The 20243-nt window shown below is 37.8% G+C and overlaps 1 protein-coding gene and 1 long non-coding RNA gene across 2 annotated transcripts; both read left to right on the top strand.

Annotated features, from left to right (window-relative positions):
- The first annotated feature begins 684 nt into the window (after positions 1 to 684).
- LOC135206442 (pupal cuticle protein 27-like) lies at positions 685 to 7013 on the top strand. The gene is made up of 3 exons (XM_064237820.1): positions 685 to 737; positions 1060 to 1337; positions 6692 to 7013. Exons 1-3 carry the CDS (start codon positions 729 to 731, stop codon positions 6972 to 6974), a joined length of 570 nt encoding a protein of 189 aa, XP_064093890.1. The 5' UTR covers positions 685 to 728; the 3' UTR covers positions 6975 to 7013.
- Positions 7014 to 18284: 11271 nt separating this feature from the next.
- On the top strand, positions 18285 to 19389 carry LOC135206437 (uncharacterized). Its single transcript, XR_010312742.1, has 2 exons — positions 18285 to 18499; positions 18940 to 19389. It is a non-coding gene; the product is annotated as an uncharacterized LOC135206437 (long non-coding RNA).
- The last annotated feature ends 854 nt before the right edge of the window (positions 19390 to 20243 follow it).

The following is a 20243-nucleotide window of genomic DNA, read 5'->3' as shown; positions in this document are numbered from 1 at the left end:
TAACCATGGTTGAAATGATTTTTGAAGACTGAATATGGAGTATTCAAACTGGAGATTATGTGTTACGTTTATTTTGTATATACTTTTTCATGTGTGTACTGCAGCTGTTCATAAGATAAATATACACATCTTATAGTCTAAGATCATACTCCAGTCAATTCAGTTCCTGGCAAGTTGAACATCTTTGATGACTTAGAATACTTTCGTGTTTAGGGATATAAGAATAAATGAAATGGACGTAAAACTACGTTCTGGTCTGTTTCCACTTATTTGTTTTGATTCATTTAACAAATTTATTTTTCAGTCTCATAGATAAGGGCAAATAAAGCACCGACCTAGAGACGCAAAGGATTGATAGATATAAAATTCGAATTGCTGCAACTACCGAATTCATTGGGCGAGCGAATATTTAGAGACGCGATCATAATTCACAGCTCCTGACCAATAAACCAGTTACATTTGTGCATTATTATATTTTCTTTTCCATGAAGGACGGTAACATTAAGGCTCGGATGAGTCCACTTCATTACACTCGGAGTAAAGACGTAATGGGATATCAAAGAGAAAAAGATCTTGAAAGGGAAAGTAAATCTTCATGGACTTCCACTCGGAGTTTTATCAATGAGCGAAATAAAATAAAAGAAGGTCGAGTGTTCTTTCATCTCTCTATATATAAACTGAGCGTTAGACGGATTTGTTATCATAAATTCAACGCTGCAGCATCCAGCATGAAGCTTGTAAGATTACTTTGCTGTTTGGTCGCCCTCCTGCTAAGATGAAATACGCAAGAATACAGTCACACGCTCACGTATATATATATATATATATATATATATATATATATATATATATATATATATATATATATATATATATATATATATATATATATATATATATTCCTTTCAAATTCCATATTCATATTATAACATAAGCAATGTGTATAAATATCTTTATGTATCAGTTGAAATTCAAATATCTTTCATACTTATTTACTCGTTCAAGTAGTAGCAAGTGAACCGAAAAAAACTAAATAAATAAGCTACTTACTTCGTCCAGGTAACCATCGTCACTACCTTAGCTTTGGCGGCAGCAATTCCTCAGCGAGGCTACGTCATTCCTGACTCCGCCTCGCGCCTTGCACCTGCTTCTGTGTCTGGTAGGGTGACAGCTGTCGGGGGAAATGCACCTCCAGTGGGTGTCTTGAGAGATCACCGCCTGCAGGACGATCGAGGTCGATACAGCGTCGAGTTTGAAGCCGAAAACGGCGTTGCTTTCGCCCAAGCTGGATCTCCTGAAGGCGTCAATGGAGCTGTCATGAAGGTCGGACGATATTCGTAAGTGTCACAGTCGGGTTAAAATGTTCTCTCCTTTGATGGGTGGGGTGGGAGGAGCTGCTTCCCGTCCTGAAGCTTTACTTGTCGACGTGTTAGGGTTTGCTAATGGCTCAAGTCGAGAATTTCGCCTTCAGTTTCGTATCATTGCGAAATACCAGGCAAGCAAAGTGTCCTCTGTGTAAATTTCCGATTGAAATTTTAGGCTCAAAAACATAGTTTCAGTAAATCCCTAAAACACTTTTTCCGACTCCGTCAACGAATTGTATGTAATTGGCTTAAAGGTGCTACTCGTCATAATCACCGGGTTGTAATTTCCTCGAATTAACTTGTCCTCCTGTGTTTTAAGAATTTTCGTATGTTGTTATATACTGTGGAAGTTTCCCTCAAGTGTCATCAAGTTTCCGTGTTATTTTTCTCTCTCTTCGTGCTACATCTTATTGAAAAGTCTGGGTTTCGTGCAATGCAAGATTCAATTACAAAAAGTCTTCTTCGTTGCTTAGCACCTCTGTTATTCTTCATTTGTTCATGCTATATATATATATATATATATATATATATATATATATATATATATATATATATATATATTTATTAGATGCAAAGATTGATAGACCTAAATTTTTTTTATTCTTCTAACTTTACTGTACCGTCTAACCAGGGGTCATCTTTGCTATACTCTATGAGCCTCTCTTCTTCAGATTCTGCGAGATTTGCTGCTTTGCTCTTTGGCCTCTCCCCCGCCCCTTTTACATTGAAATTAATTCCGTTGCTTTACTTTTCCCTTTGATCTTATCTATCTCAGCTGGTAAATTCGTTCTTGGTAACTTCATGAGTATATGACCATCTTTTACCTGGTGTGTACATTCCATTTGAATTTCATGAATCACTGATATATTTTTAATTTTTTTTTTACTTGCACTTGCTGTGTAGTCAGTTTAGTTTAGAACTAATGTATCCGCTTTGTTTTTCATTTGCCTGCATAGTTCACCACCTTTGATTTGGGACTGATATTCTCAATTTCTTATTCATGATTTAGATTTTTTTTCTTATCTCGGTGAAATTCTTCTCCATCACTTCAGAGTGACTCAAACTGCATCATGTTTTACGTGGGCATTGGCACGCAACTCATTTTCCTCCCCTAGTCGCATCAAAAGGAGAAATCTCTCTGCATATATTTCATAAACTGTCTCTGTTGCTATTTTACACTGCGGACGACGCTGAGGTATATGAATTTCCCATTCAATCTAGTCTCCATCCTCTGATGTGCCACATTCACACAAAACAAAAAATCTGTCCTCGCATTTACTCAAACATATTATCTTCACAAGACCCTCGCGGTGTAAAATCTGCATCTTCCATATCATCTTCTCTGTTATTTTTCTTTGTTTTTGATACTCATTGAATTTCACGGTTTTCCTTTTTACTTTTTTTTTCTTTTTTTGAATTTTACAATCACAAGAGCAGTATTTGATTTTCTGGGTTTCCCTTCTTCAAGGAATTCATTTACACTGAACCCACCCATGTTTCTTAAACTGGAAATGCACCACAAATGAAAAATGAGAACGACCTTAAAATCGAATAATAATAATAATAATAATAATAATAATAATAATAATAATAATAATAATAATAATAATAATAATAATAATAATAATAATAATAATCAGCATCATCATCATAGGAACACTAGGCAGGATCCCAAGATCCTGAGAAGGAATCTAAAAAAACTAGAGGCTGAAGTAGCTCCAGGACTAATGCAAAGAGTGTGATCCTAGAAACGGCGCACATAGTAAGAATAGTGATGGACTCCTAGGAGGCAAGATAGAACCCGGAACCCCACACTATAAATACCCCCCAGTCAAATTGGAGGACTGTGATAGAACAAAAAAAAAAAAAAAAAAATACAAAAAAAATAAAAAAAAAAAAAAAAATATATATATATATATATATATATATATATATGATATATATATATATATATATATATATATATTAAAATAAAATAAAAGAAATGAATAAATAATAATAACAATAATAATAATAATAATAATAATAATAATAATAATAATGACTTTTTTTTTTTGTCTATCAGTCCTCCAATTCGACTGGGTTGGTATTTATAGTGTGGGGTTCTGGGTTGCATCCTGCCTCCTTAGGAGTCCATCACTTTTCTTACTATTTGCGCCGTTTCTAGGATCACACTCTTCTGCATGATTCCTGGAGCTACTTCAGCGTCTAGTTTTTCCAGATTCCTTTTCAGGGATCTTGGGATCGTGCCTAGTGTTCCAATGATTATCGGTACAATTTCTTCTGGCATATCCCATATCCTTCTTATTTCTATTTTCAGGTCTTGATACTTATACGTTTTTTCCCTTTCTTTCTCTTCAACTCTGGTGTCCCATGGTATTGCGACATCAATGAGTGATACTTTTTTGTTGATTTTGTTAATCAACGTCACGTCTGGTCTATTTGCGCGTATCACCCTATCTGATCTGATACCATAGTCCCAGAGGATCTTTGCCTGATCGTTTTCTATCACTTCTGCAGGTTGGTGCTCGTATCACTTATTACTGTGAGGTAGCTGGTGTTTCTTGCACAGGTTCCAGTGGAGGGCTTTTACCACTGAATCGTGCCTTTTTTTGTACTAGTTTTGTGCAAGTGCCGGGCATTCGCTTGCTACAAATGGGAGAGATGTTATTTCCATCTGTCGTTCTTTGAACATATCTGGTTCTTAGGGCCTGATCTTGTGCCGCTGTTATCATTCCTTCAGTTTCCTTCTTGAGCTCTCCCCTCTGTAGCTATTGCCATGTGTCAACGCTGGCTAGTTCTTTAGTGTGTCTCATGTATTGTCTGTGCATTGATTTGTTGTGCCATTCCTCTGTTTTGCTGGTCCTTCTCCTGTCTCTGTATATATATTTCTGGGTCTTCGTCTACTTTTATCAGTCCTTCTTCCCATGCACTCTTGAGCCAATCGTCTTCACTGGTTTTCATATATTGCCCCAGTGCTCTGTTCTCGATGTTGACGCAGTCCTCTATGCTTAGTAGTCCCCTTCCTCCTTTCTTTCGTGTTATGCATAGTCTGTCCATATTTGCTCTTGGGTGTAGTGCTTTTTGTATTGTCATATGTTTCCTCGTTTTCTGATCTATGCTGCGAAGTTCTATCTTCGTCCATTCCACTCTTCCTGCGCTGTATCTGATTACTGGCACTGCCCATGTGTTTATGGCTTTTATCATATTTCCGGCGTTGATTTTTGACTTTAGTATCGTCTTGAGTCTCTGCATATATTCTTTCCTGATCGTGTCCTTCATCTCTTGGTGTTTTATATCCCCTCCTTCCATTATTCCCAAGTATTTGTATCTCGTCTCATCTATGTGTTTGAACTCCATCCTGATGTCCCCAGATACAATCCTTACAGTCTGGATTGGGATATCTATTTCCTGGATGGTCTTACCATACAGCTTGATGTCGTCCATGAAGATCAGATGGTTAATTCTGTTGCCTCTTTTCTTGAGTTGGTACCCAGCATCCATCTTCTGTAGTACTTTTGTCATGGGAATCATGGCTACTACGAAGAGTAGTGGGGACAGTGAGTCGCCCTGGAAGATCCCTCTCCTGATAATAACCTCTGCTAGTCTTATTCCAGAGCATGTAAGTATTGTATTCCAGTTGCGCATTGTATTTTTGAGGAAGCTGATGGTGTTTTCCTCTGCCCCATATATTTTCAGGCATTCTATTAGCCATGTGTGTGGTATCATGTCGAAGGCTTTCTTATAGTCTATCCATGCCATGCTTAGGTTGGTTTTCCTTCTCCTACTGTTCTTCATTACTATTTTGTCTATCAGGAGCTGGTCTTTTGCCCCCCTACACTTCCTTCTGCAGCCTTTCTGTTGGTGGGGGATGGTGTTTGTATCCTCTAGGTAGTTGTATAGCCTTCCACTGATAATACCTGGTAGTAATTTCCTAATTATTGGTAGGCAGGTGATAGGCCTGTAGGTACTGGCTATATTACCCATACTCTTTTCTTTTTGTACTAAGGATGTTCTTCCTGTGGTCATCCATTTGGGCGCATGGTGATTTGTGATACAATGCTAGAGTTGTTCTGGTATTCGTGGGTGTAGAGCCTTTAAGTTTTTGAGCCAGTATCCATAGACTTCATCGGGACCTGAGGATTTCCAGTTGGGCATTTTCTTTAGTTGGTGTCTCTGACTGTGTCTGTCATGATCTCAGTGAATCTTTGTTTTATTCTCCTTGTTTCTTCTTCCTTAACTTCCTGGAGCCGTGTTGCATGCTTGTTGTGTGATACGGGATTGCTCCATATGTGTTCCCAGAGTCTCTTACTTGGTTCGGCTTCAGGAATTTCTCGGTGGTTGTCTTCTCCTCTTAGTTGGCTGTATAGTCTTTTCTTGTTGGTACCGAATAGTTTGTTCTGTTGGTATCCCTTATTCCTGTTCAGTTACCGTTGGATCTTTTGTGCTTTGGCCTTAAGCCTCTGTTTTACATCTTCTATTGTGTTGTTTAGTCCCCTCTCCTGTACTTTGTATTTCTCGTTCAGTTCCTCCCTTGTTTTCTTGCTTCTTAGAATTTTTCCTGCCATCTCTTTGAGTTTACTCGAGTCAGACCTCATCACCATGATTTGCTTTTCCAGGTGCCTTTTCCAAGGTGGTTGCTGTTTTGGTTTCTGTTGAGTTGGTTGTGCTGGTGGTGTTGGTGTTCGTATCTCCATCAGTTCTGCTACTAATCTTGCTCCTGCATATGCCAAGTTATTTGTTTCTGTGATACTGGTGGTGTGTATTATTCCCATTATTTCATTGACCTCACTTGTTTTCTCCCTTAATTTCTTGGTGTTGTAGGCTTTCATGGAGAGGATCTTTGTTCTCTATGTATCTGGCTCTATTAATTGTCTGATCTTTTTTACCCATTCTGTCCTCTCTGTTACTTCGTCGGTGTTTCTTCGTGTGTCGTTATTATTATTATTATTATTATTATTATTATTATTATTATTATTATTATTATTATTATTATTATTATTATTTTTAATATATACCCTAGTAACCAGATATACACAGCATGCTGGACCGTGAAGCCTTGCAACAGTGGGTACTGATGTAGGAAAAGGTCACGAAACACTCCAGTTGACACATAATAATTTTAATCTGTATGACAACTCTGTAGGATCGTTCAGTATGCATATGCATACTAACCCCGAATACAATAATGCCATCGTGGGAAATGACAATTTTAACGATGGCAGTTGTTTTACAGCTGTACTACTGTAGTACATGATTGTATTGTCGGAAATGAGAATGTATGATGAGACATTTTCATGATTTTGAAAGTTGCAATTCCTTGACAGATACACCGCTCCCGACGGCACTTTAGTCGAAGTCAAGTACGTTGCTGACGAGAACGGCTTCCAGCCCCAGTCCGACCTCCTGCCGGTGGCTCCCGAATTCCTCCACCCAATCCCCCAGTTCGTCCTGGACCAGATCGCCTTCGCAGCTCAAGAGGATGCTGTTCGAGCTCGGGAGGAGGCTGCTAGCTTCCGGTCCTCAGAGAGACATAATAATCCGCCAATCTTCGATTTCAGGGGCTCAGCGTCGTCTCCCGTCCTATCTCGCTCATATGGTCTGCCGTAGATATTGCGTTTGTTTTCTCTCTACCTGACGATTCGTGGATTCTGCGTAATACTCTATTCTATTTATCATAACATTAAATGATCTAATAAAACATACAATATATGGTTTTATTCATCTATGTTATCTCCATTACAGTTTTTCAAGTTTTTTTACGATGAGTCTGCTACCTGCTTTTCGACAGCATAATTATCATTTAACGCTTATCTGTCAACAGTAAAAAACAGATAATTAGTTCAAAAGTTCTTACAATTGCGGATGGACTTGAGTTGAAATATAAAAAACCCCACATTGTATGTCTACTTAACGGGATTTATGTTGACATTGATGATAGTTCATGAGGTAGCTAAAATTTCTACAACTAATCCCCAGACGATACGACTGCCTGATCAGGTCGTCTGAATCGGATGCAAACCTCACTGTCTATGTTGCTCTCCTCCGACCAAAAGTGGGCGGATAGGAGTCAGCCGGACTCTCCGACTAGATCACTTGCCATTGCCAGGTTCCTGGCTTCCGTTCTAGTTCAGGTGGCCGGCAGCCTCCATGTCTATGGCATAACCTTAGGGCAACTTCAGTTTCAACTAGACGCTGAAAGGGAAACACGACAGCTATGATGAATTTGTTGCAACATTACAAAGGAGGGATGCAGTATATATATGTTTGTATGTGTGTCTTTTAAGGGAGACTGTTACAACCTCCCAGGTTGCAGTACAGGTTCTTTTTAGGTCTTTATATTCTCAAGGATTGCAGTCAGAGACAAGGAAGGACGGAAACAGAAACTCAAGAAAACTTAACACTATTTATTATAAACTAGAGCAATGACTTAAATCAACCTTGTGAGATTAAATACACTTAATTGTAAAAAATATTCAAGAGAACAAATACCTAGTTCTCGGGAACTCACAAAAAAACTTAAAGCTATTACACTAAGTCCTAAACAAGAGAAAATTCCAAGAGAGAAAACACTTAATAATAACAAGGTGGATCCAAATAAGGCTAGCCAAAATAATCAATAACCTAATAATAATAAGGTAGAAGGAAGTAAGAGATTATAACAAGGAAAACCTTAATATTCCTACCTACGACACAAAGCTAAACAATGTGGAACTCGGTCCACTAAATACTAACACACAAACAAATATGACAACATATACATGTAAACTTACACATATATATATTTATAAATAATAAAAATTAGCAAAAATAAACAATTTCACCTCAAGTGAAATTCCAGAAGAGGAGTTGAACTCAGTGCCGGGATCAGTCCACCAAGCTGCTAACGGAAGGGCAAATACTGTACGCCAGGTACTGAAGGGCAACACATTTCCCGATACAAGAGGAACGATAATACGTCTTACCTGGCGACAGACTCCCTACTAGCCACCTCACGAGTCAAGTAGCTCTCACTCCCGTATAACAGCTGGACGAGGAGGACACGGCAGGTAAATCCAGAATCCAGTTTGCCGGGGAGGGTACAACGACACTGGTTTTCTCCTTTTCCCGTCAAAATCCTCAGACGGGAAGAAGGGGCAGAAACAGTGGTCGCAGATGACAGAGCGTCTGCTAAACTCAACAGCAGTGTGAAGGTCGCAGGTGACAACAACATCTGCGCGAGAAAAAGCCGTGATCCAGGGGTACACACACAACAGACGTATATATGCGTCTTCCAAAATCCCTGAGGGAAATATCCAAGTGCGTGGTCCAAAAGGTAAGTATCCAAAGTCGTCCTCCAAATCAAAATAAATGCTGAAACGGGAAACAGTACAGGTGAGAGCTTGTCAAAACCCGAACTCCCGTTGACCGGTCGACCATGTCCACTCATCACCTTCCCAGTGTTTATAAACACTCAAAGCAAAAGAATAACAATCGTTAAAACGATAGTTCACTAATACACAAAAGAGGAGGAGGAGGCGCAAAAACACTGAAACAATCGTAAAGCCACTTAACTTTCGGTGTCACAAGTGTAAACATACTCAGCAAAAATTTAACTTAAAAGTAAACAAAAAAGTAAACAAGGCTGATTTAAATCAACAAAAGAAATAATAATAGTTTTACGTTAACCTAATAGAGACCATATATAATAAATCCACGAAGGTGTGTTCGTCCATACACAGCAGGTAAGTCTATCCAGTCACCAGGTTAAATCTTCAGTTCGTTAAATAGACAATCGTTAGGTCATTCATTTCTCTTCTTCAGCCAGTGTATACTCAAGATTTTCCTTTTTCATTTAGGTTTTCCAATTTCTACAGCAACATATGCCATGACGACTGCTCCAGGAGCTTGTTTGTTTGTTTGTTTATATAGTGTTTTTACGTTGCGTGGAACCAGGGGTTATTCAGCAATGGGACCAACGCCTATACGTGACTTCCGAACCACGTCGAGAGTGAACCTCTATCACCAGAAATACACATCACTGACCCCTCAGTGGAATGCCAGAGAATCGAACTCGCACCCACCAAGGTGGCAGGCCAAGACCATAAAAACCACGCCACTGAGGCGCTCACAGTCTTGAGTGTCATCACTGAGCGGAGAGGACAAGTCAACGCACCAAGGTGGGTAACGACTTTGCTACGGGCTGTTCTAGGAGCAAGAGCTGTGCTGGCATAAAGCCAGCTAAATCCTAGCCAACCAACCTGGGTAACGCGGATGCCCGAGTTAGAACAGAACCTGATCCGTCGGCCAGTCTTCTCTGGGGCCCTTTGGAAGTGTATACCCTGTTCATACTATCAGACATGTTCCAATTACGTATTTTTTCTTCAAATAATTTTTTCGGGGTCAGCTCAGAACGACGGGACAAGTTCCACACATGCACAAACACACACACACACACACACACACACACACACACACACACAGATATATATATATATATATATATATATATATATATATATATATATTATATATATATATATATATAAGTCTTGTCACCTCACCATCATTCATACATACGCATTAAGCTACAAATGGTTTAAAGCGCTTCACTGTGCGTCTTCCTGCTTTCTTGGTTCCACGGTTTCGCGCCCATGAGCGGACGAATTTTTTTATCAACTAAAAAAATTCGCCTTCGGTTAAGATATATGAAAATGTATTCATTTCGAGGTAGAGCATATTAGGTATTAAAGGACATTTGTAGCTTGCTGCGTAATATACATACATATATATATATATCTAATAAAGGAGCCCATAAAAACAAAAACACCAAAATAGAGAAAAAGTATATATTTCAGAGACTGCTGTCTCCCTCTTCAGGTAGATGAATGAGAAAAGTTTACAGAAAAGGTGGTATTTATACCAAGAGGTCCATCCACAAACAAGCCATTTTAAGTCACCCCCGCTGATTAATCTTCCTTTAATCTTCTTAAGGGTTGGTTGAATGAAGACGTTGTCGATCGTGTCCGAAATCCATAAACCTCCTTTGAGATGTTCATTACCTGCCTCTCTTTTATTAAGGCCGATTCCATCATTTGACTCTTGTTAAGTCACCGGCAGTTGCTGCTATAAATTACACGTGACAAATTCCAGTTTTATTTTCTATGGTTATGTTTCATTTATATGGTTGAAAATAGCCGAGTTCTGTTTGTGTCCATACCTAACTGACCGTTTGTGTTGTATTAATCTCTGGGGAAGGGATTTACCTGTAAATCCGATGTAAGATTGGTCACAGTCCTGGCATGGGATTTCGTTATACCCCAGAGTCCTTTGGAGATGTCTTTTGTTGGACGTTAATCAGGGATTTGGCTAAGGTGTTTGGGTAAGTAAATACAAAAGGGTTTCGATTTTCCGAGGGGGTTGGTTATTCTTCTTAATCGTGTCCAGGTGGGGAATTATTATTTTATTGTTGGGTGTATCTCTGGTCCTTGTCTTTAGGGGGGTCGGTAGAAAATTACGTTAGCTTTGTGAATTGCTTTCTCAATTATATGGTCAGGATATTTTAAAGACGAAAGTTGCTTGCGAATTAGTTCAAATTCTTTTTCCAGGAATTCTGGGGAACAATTCGTAAGGCTCTTAAGAACAAGTTACTAGCTACACCTATTTTGATAGAAATGTCTGATAGCTAAAGTAGTGAATGTATGAAAGTGAGAACGTTGGTTTTCTGTATATGGTAAATTTGTATTCTGTCGTATCTCTGATTATTAAAAACATCAAGAAAAGGAATTTTGTTGTCTGTTTCCCATTCAACTTTAAATTTGATGCTGGGCACTAAATGTGTTTAATTTCGTGAGGAATTCATTGAAATTGCCCCACCTATTATCCCAAAATGTTAGGATATCATCCACGTATCTCATCCACAGCATGTGTTTTTGGGTTTTATTGCATTTTATTACTGTAGTTTCAAAGTATTCCATGTACAGATTGGCTAGAACAGGACTTAAAGGACTACCCATACTACACCCGAATTTTTGCTTGTAGAATGATTCCCCGAATGAAAATACGTTATTAGATGCACATAATTCAACTAGCTTTATTATTTTGTCAAGCGCCAATGGGAAAATGATCTGAATAGGGGGATAATTTTACCCTTAAAAACTGAAAAAGAACGACCTGTACTGGTACTTTAGTGAACAGGGAATCTACATCAAGGCTTAAAAGTTTATGTTGTGAAGTGGTATATGTGCTTCTCTGAATTTGTGACACAAAAATCTTCCGAATGTTTAATGTGACTGGGAGAAAAAGTGCCTAAAAAAGGGGAAAAGGAGGCCAGCTAACCATTTAGAAATTTTGTAATTGAAAGCACCGGCACATGAAACGATGGGTCTGAATGGAAGATTGTCTTTGTGAGTTTTGGGTAAGGCCATAAAATAGGGTAATTTAGGATTAATTACTTTAAATTTCTCTAATAGTTCAATACTCTTTTTTGTCTTTGCCAATTAATCTTACTTTCCGAAAAAATTCTGTGGGACGTTTTGGAGGGGATTTTTCGTCAGTTTTTCGTATGTGTTTGTGTCGCTAAGGAGCTGGTTGATTTTGTCAAGGTAGAAGTCTTTGTCCATTATTACGATTTTGCCGTCTTTGTCGGATCTACTTATTATAACATCTAACTTTTTTAGCGAGTGGATGGCTATCATGAATCTGCGGGGAACAGAATTCCTGGAAAAAGAATTTGAACTAATTCGCAAGCAACTTTCGTCTTTTAAATATCCTGACCATATAATTGAGAAAGCAATTCACAAAGCTAACGTAATTTTCTACCGACCCCCTAAAGACAAGACCAGAGATACACCCAACAATAAAATAATAATTCCCCACCTGGACACGATTAAGAGAATAACCAACCCCCCTCGGAAAATCGAACCCTTTTGTATTTACTTACCCAAACACCTTAGCCAAATCCCTGATTAACGTCAACAAAAGACATCTCCAAAGGACTCTGGGGTATTACGAAATCCCCATGCCAGGACTGTGACCAATCTTACATCGATTTACAGGTAAATCCCTTCCCCAGAGATTAATAACAACACAAACGGTCAGTTAGGTATGGACAACAGAACTCGGCTATTTTCAACCATATAAATGAACATAACCATAGAATAAACTGGAATTTGTCACGTGTAATTTATAGCAGCAACTGCCGTACAAGAGTCAAATGATGGAATCGGCCTTAATAAAAGAGAGGCAGGTAATGAACATCTCAAAAGGAGGATGGATTTCGGACACGATCGACAACGTCTTCATTCAACCAACCCTTAAGAAGATTAAGGAAGATTATCAGCAGGGTGACTAAAATGGCTTGTTTGTGGATGGACCTCTTGGTATAAATACCACCTTTTCTGTAAACTTTTCTCATTCATCTACCTGAAGAGGGAGACAGCAGTCTCTGAAATATAGTAACTTTTCTCTATTTTGGTGTTTTATGGGCTCCTTTTATTAGATGGAACTCTGTTGTTACAGAACATTTTTTACCAGTCATATTATATATATATATATATATATATATATATATATATATTATATATATATATATATATATATAGTGATATATATATATATATATATATATATATATATCATCTATAATGTATATAATATATATATATATATATAACTATATATCATATATATATATATAATATATATATATAGACATGGATATATATATATATATCTATATATATATCATATATATATTATATATATATATATACTATATATATATACATATATATATAGATATATCTAAAAATATATATTTATATATATACATATATATATATATACTATATATATATATATATATATTATATCCTATCTATACTATATATATATATATATATATATTATATATATATATATATATATATATTTATATGCGTGTGTGTGTGTGTGTGTGCGTTTATATCGTTTATGTGTATAAAAGACTTCATAAAACAACGCAAAGGTCTGCTGTATAGAACAAGAACAGTTGCTTAAGATGCTGAAAGTCTCTGCCGTGAAGGGAAGCATTACTAAGGCAGAAAGGAACGGTGTCACATCGGCCAAATATCTACTGAAGAGAGGAGCAATGCAGGTTGCAATAATAGAAATTTTTCCTAAATAGAAATTTTTGCTAAAATGGAAAACAAAAAATATAAAATAACACGAATCAATGTTTGCCAAGCAAATCCGGTTTATACAAAACTTTGTTGTACAAGAGTACAACTTTATCAACTAATGTAAACATCTGCTGAACATGATCCTGTGGTTGGTGTGTAAGAATACTACCACCGAAGGTCCTGCGTGTCGTAAAAGGCGACTAAAAGGACAGCTGCTGCCTTGCAGTCTTACTCTTTTAGTAAAAAGTAGGCCCACTGCCAATTACTGTGGAAACTGCTGCCTTGCAATCGTACATTTTTATAAAAGGCAAGGCCCACTGCCAATAACTGTGGTAGATGACAGCAAGGGCATGCGATCGTAAAAACCCCCTTTGCCAAACAATAAACCATGCCTGATGATGTCTTTGACAGAAGGCGGTGGAGAAGAGGCATCAGGCAACCGACCCCTCAATGTAGGAATAACGGTGGGGAAGAGGAGTAAACATCTGCTGAAAAGGACGATTGATACAGAAGATGATACAATCTTTGTTTACTCGAAATCAGCTGTGTAGGATATCTCAGCTGAAGAGGAGAGTAATTTTACAAAATAACGTAAACCTCTGTTAAGGAGGAAAGAAACTGCATAAAATAATATTAATCTCTTTAAAGGAGATCGGTCGAATAAGGAAATGAAAAACTTTCCCCAAGGATAGCCAATTTTCTAAAAATTGCAGACTTTTATGTATTCATGAATTTAATGATAAAAAATCTCTGCTGATTAGGGGAGTAAAGATGCTAAAACAAACCTTTGCGTGCGATTATACAGAAATTGTGGAAGGTAATAAAACATTTATGGAAGTGTGAAGCTGTTGTGTACGTAATATAAAACAAAGATCTGCTTAAAAGAGAAGCAATTATACCAAATCGTACGCACCGCAACTGAATGGCGAAACGGTTATTTAAAATTACACAAAACTGAGTTGAAAATGGATGTGCTATATAGAACGACAACATATCTCATCGGAAGGGAAAGGCTATTGTTTTGCACAACGGAAAACTCTAACCAATATAAAAGTCGAGAAAAACTGCACTAAATAGCGCAAACCTGAATAAAAGAATACATATCTCTACCGAAGAGAAATCAATTGTATTGAATAATACCATACTCTGTGCATAAGAAAGCAATTGCCCAAAGTAAAGTGAGCCTTTGCTCAAGACTTGATACATTGCATAAAATAATAAAAACCATATTCAGAAGAAAACAATTGTAAAAGCTCATAAAAGCTTCTTTTGGAAAGAAAGCAAATGAATGAAATAATGTTTTAAGTTATTTCAGACAAGAAGAGTGGTTGTATAAACTGATAAAAACCTCTAGTGGAGAGGGGAACATTTTTATAAAATAATATATGTAACACCTGAAAGGCGAGGAAATTGTATAAATCATGAATATCTCTGCTGAAACGAAAGGCAGTTTTATATAAAAAAAAAATATAAATTTGTGCCTTAAATGAGTGGTTTAATTAATATTATACATATGTCAAAGGAAGAGGGGAACAATTGAACAAAATATTACAAACCTCTGTTGAAGGAGAAACTACTTTCCAAAAATGAAACAAACTTCAGCAGAACAGGCATCAAATAATACAATCTCTGCTGAGAAGTAAGAAAAAAGTCATAATAGATAACAAGAAAACTGTTATATTAGTCTTACAAATATCACCTTAAGAAAGAAATTGTAAGAAATCATACTAGCTTTTACCGAAGAGAAAATAGAAAATCATTTGTCACAAATAATACAGATCTCTGGGGAGCAGCACCTAAGTTGAATAAAGGAATGGTGTTTCAAGAAATACTAACCTTTCCCAAAGAGAAGAGCAGTTACATCAAAGAAAATAAACCTCAGCTAAAAAGGCGAGCAACTGTCTGGATGACGCATTTGTACTAAATCTGGAAGCAAATTGAAGTGACGAGCTGTACTTGATTGTCTTAAGTGAAAAAAAGAAAGAAAAGAAATACAGTAAAGAAGGATTAAAACTACACAACAAATTTCCATTAACTATACATTTAATGGTTAATAAGCAAAATCAGTGGAAGTGCAGACGATTCTTTTACAACCGTATTTTCATAAATAGTTGAAAGTCTACTTAGGCTTTATCTAAGGTTCCAGAAAAGATAATGACCAATATCTAATATGTAATGATAATGGACACTAATATAAAAGCAATTTGATTTATGTATCAACCAAGAGTTAGGGAGATGATGCGGCTTTCGACCATGACACTGGTGATCATGCTAGGGAAAGGAGTGGGGCAAGAGAAACGAGGAAAATTTTCGTTGTCAGCAATCACTGCCACCTGTCTGTGACACATTCGGAGCGAGGAAGTAGACGAAAATAAGCACAGCACGTCAGTTCAAATGATGCCCCTTCACTAATCAAGGTGAAAACTTTTCGCATTTGCTTTTAATGCAGAAGGTGTTTTCACCTTGGGTGGTGAAAGGGTATCACTGAAATTTACTGTTCGTACATTTTCTCGGCTTCGTGGTGTTGAATGCGCAATGGGAAGGAACTCTTCGTTGTCTGTGTAGCTTTCGTTATAATTTTTCTTCTCGTAAATACTACATAGTTTTCATAGCCTTCCTTCTTTCTCTGCTTTCTGTACAATAATCATTACTCTCACCGAATTGCTGAAAATATTGCCATCGTCTGTCTCTCTTTTTCTTTCTAATTCTCTCTCTCTCTTACACAGACATACACACACACACACACACACACACTCACACTCACACACACTCACCCATCTGGCCTCATGCAGTTGAAATGAGTAACCAGAATGTATTCAGTCTCACCGTCATTTGGATTCTGTCCGTGAAGTATGATTGTGCAGCATCATTTCTTAAATTGATCACAGAACAAGTCAGAGGGTTTCCATTATTTTTCACAGTAGCTTTCTGCATTGTCAGTGAAATAATGCAATGGACATTACCATAGGTTTTTTCTTTTATCAAATGTTAAGAAAAAACTGGGGGTTTTCAAAATTTCTTCGACGATCTGACTGTATTGTTCGATGTGTTGTCTCGGAATTTGCACATTAGCATGTGTAAATATTGTGTAAACGTATCTATTTCTATCTGAAATCAACTCGTATTTACATTAATAACAGTTTGTTGATGAAAGCAGAAATTGGCGGCAGTCAGCGTAAGTCTTAGCTTGCTGAAGGGTTGTGACTCGCGTCAACAAACGAACGGATTTCAGCTTGACCTCGATAAATTTTACAAATTCTTTCAACTTCGCAAAAGACTTAATGGTTAAGTCAATTAGAAATTTATATTGACAAGTAGGATCACAACAATGAATATGGAAAGTTATGTTGATACAAATACTGTACAATCCTCGCAAGTATTAGCAACATGGATAATTAAGAAAAACTAATGACGTGAACAGACTCTGTCAAGCGAAGCGCATGGCCTAATTCCGTTAAAACAGAAAGGCCAACGACGAGTATTGAGATGCGAAGATGTCACCGAATGAAGGTCGTTTGGATCTGTACTTAAAAGGCGCAAAGCAACTGTAACTCAGGTCATGAATAAGGATGTCAGTCCCGGGATACCTGTGAGCAGGGAGGAAAATACTGATCACCAATGCGAAGTGATGTCCGGAGCCGATTGTATAAAATCTCCTTCACTCACCACTCATTTGTCAGTCTGTTGTCGCTGCTAGCAAGATGAAGATCGTAAGTAAACTTCGACAGAACATTCAACTGGAGTCAATTAGAAGTCGCTATTGATGAGTTTAGTGTCAATTAACAGTGGAATCTACGAAATATTTAATTAAGTGGTCTGACCATTAAGAGTTTCACACTCGAAGCATTGTCTGAGGCATCATGCAGAGAAAGATTATCTAGTCAGTCTTGTGAGCCATATTGGTTCTACAGTTACAGCATAACAATAACGTTGACATTTTCAGAACTCCCGCATCTAAAGCAAGATCCGTAATCAATAAAATTTTTACATTACTCGCACAACAGATCAGAATTCTTCTTTATTGATGGATTACGTGTTATTGGAATTTCAGAAACTGACATAAATTCCCTTTGTCTATTCAATCTGTTCACAGATTGTCATCAGCTCTCTGGTTGCCCTGTCGCTCGCTGTACCACAATACACATACCTGCCAACGCCTAAGCCGCCCCCACTCATACCCCCACCCTACGTCACTCCTAAACCTCCTCCTCCTTCTCCTCCTCCTCCTCCTCCTCTTCCTCCACCTCCCCCAACATACATTCCACCTAAGCCAACTACTACTCCTCCTCCCCCACCTCTACTTACTACACCTACCCTACCCAACTTACTCCCTCCTCCTCCTCCACCTCCCCAACGTAATATTACACCTAAACCAACTACTCCTCCTCTCCCCCACCTCCCCCTACTACATTACACCTAAACCAACTACCCGTCCTCCTCCCCCCACCTCCCCCTACGTACATTACACCTAAACCAACTACTCCTCTCCTCCTCCACCTCCCCCAACGTAACATTACACCTAACCAACTATCCTCTTCCTCCTCCCCCACCTCCCCTACGTACATTACACCTAAACCAACTACTCCTCCTCCTCCTCCACCTCCCCCTACGTACATTACACCTAAACCAACTACTCCTCCTCCTCCCCCACCTCCCCCTACGTACATTACACTAAACCAACTACTGCTCCTCCCCTCCTCCACCTCCCCCTACGTAACAAATTACACTAAACCAACTACTCCTCCTTCTCCCCCACCACCTCCCCTACGTACATTACACCTAAAAGGACACCTCCCCGCCTCAGGCGAAACCCCGAAGCCAGTTCCCTAGAAATCAAGACGGCAGAGGCTGCGGGCATCATTAGGGATGAGAAGGTTTTCAATGCCGATGGGAGCGCTTCAGCGTGAACTACGAGACAACAAATGGTATCAAAGTTTTGGCGTCTGGGGCTCCCTCTGGTGAGGGGAAGTCTGTGACTCAAGCCGGTTCCTACTCGTAAGTGACGCTGCGTTCGTTTCATGAGCATATTCTAAACTACTTCTGTTGTCAGTACTATCATTGTTATGATGGACGTATAGTAAGCTGACTGCGATACATAATCTGCTTTTACTCTTAATTGGATGTTATGATATGAATGAAACCTTGAGTGAATCTGTGCAATTGTCTTTGACCGCCTTAACCTTTATAATATCTCTAGTGCATAAACTCAATATTCTCCTTTGTGAAGATATGTTGAGAAGGAATCACTAACAACGGTCCATCTTTTATTCTAGGCAGTGTGTCAGAAGGAGCTGATAACATAAGTTAAAGTATTATTTGCAGACCCGTAGGATTTGTAAGGATAGATAATAATCTAATGAATATAAAGTTTGTTGATGGTCATAGCTTGAAGAATAACTCAACACCTTTAACATGTAAACAATTCTTCTCTACAGATACACAGACCCTGAAGGAACTTTCATAGAAGTGAAGTATATAGCTGACGAAGGCGGATACCAGCCCGAATCCAGTGCTCTACCCGTGGCTCCAGAATTCCCTCATCCAATTCCACAGTTCGTCCTTGACCAAATTGCCAGAGCAGCTGAAGAAGATGCTGCCGCAGCAGCAGCGGCAGCAGCAGCTGATGCAACCGTCAAAAATACTGGCAATGCCGCCGTTCCTAACTCAGTCTCACTTCAGGGTCAGCAGAGCAACACATACTACAAAGCCCAATAACTAACAGTTTTAATTCGCAAGAAATTCTATCACAAATTGTAATGTTGATACTGAAACTTTCCGTCAGTATATTGCCTAAAGTTGTTCAAGTTTACCTCAAAATTTATGACTAATATTTATTACGGCTTTGGTGTGTTAATGATCTCGCTTAATAAACGAAACGCAAGATATTTTAATGTTGTTTTGTTGTAGCTTGTGCGTCAGAGGTGAGCTTGGTTTTTTCCGTTGGGAAAAACGCTAATATTATACATACATATTTACAAACACAAACACACACAAGCACGCTCTTCCCATAAACCATTGAATCAAGGTGCGCCCCGTGTCCATAACTTTGCACAGCATAATGAATTATATCTGATTTGTTTCTAGACACAAACGATTGATGTTTTGTCTCATGCATGCTTTAAAACTAGTTTGTTTGGTAGTGCTCACGACTGGAATGCATGTGCGTACACACACATACGTAAACAAGAATATATATATGTATTTATATATATGTATGTGTGTGTGCATATATTCATAATTATGCAAATGTATGTATATATATATATATATATTATATATATATATATATATATATATATATATATATATAGATATATATATATATGTATATATATTCGTACATTTATAAATAGACATACAATCATACTATCTATATATATCTATATATATATATATATATATATAATATATATATATATATATATATATCTATACATGCTTAAAAAATCACAGTAGATGCACGTGACTTCATAAATAAGCGAATACCACGGGAAAATGATAGTCAGAAATCCAAGCGCTTTCATCTTTACTCAGACATCGTCAGGAGCTACTAAAGTACAATTGGAGAGGAATGGTCTCAGAATACAAACAAGATCAGGAATACCAGATGGTTAATTATCAAAACAAGGGTAAAAATTAAAAGGGATAATCCAGGATGTTATCGGATTATCACAACGGTCAACAAACTTAAACAGATTCTGACCCTAACCGAATTACAAAAGTATCTTTACAGTCCAAA

Source organism: Macrobrachium nipponense, chromosome 31 (genome assembly GCF_015104395.2).
Source record: "Macrobrachium nipponense isolate FS-2020 chromosome 31, ASM1510439v2, whole genome shotgun sequence".
Classification (NCBI taxonomy): domain Eukaryota; kingdom Metazoa; phylum Arthropoda; class Malacostraca; order Decapoda; family Palaemonidae; genus Macrobrachium; species Macrobrachium nipponense.
Note: the sequence above shows the minus strand (reverse complement) of the source record. Positions and strands in the feature narration are given on the sequence as shown.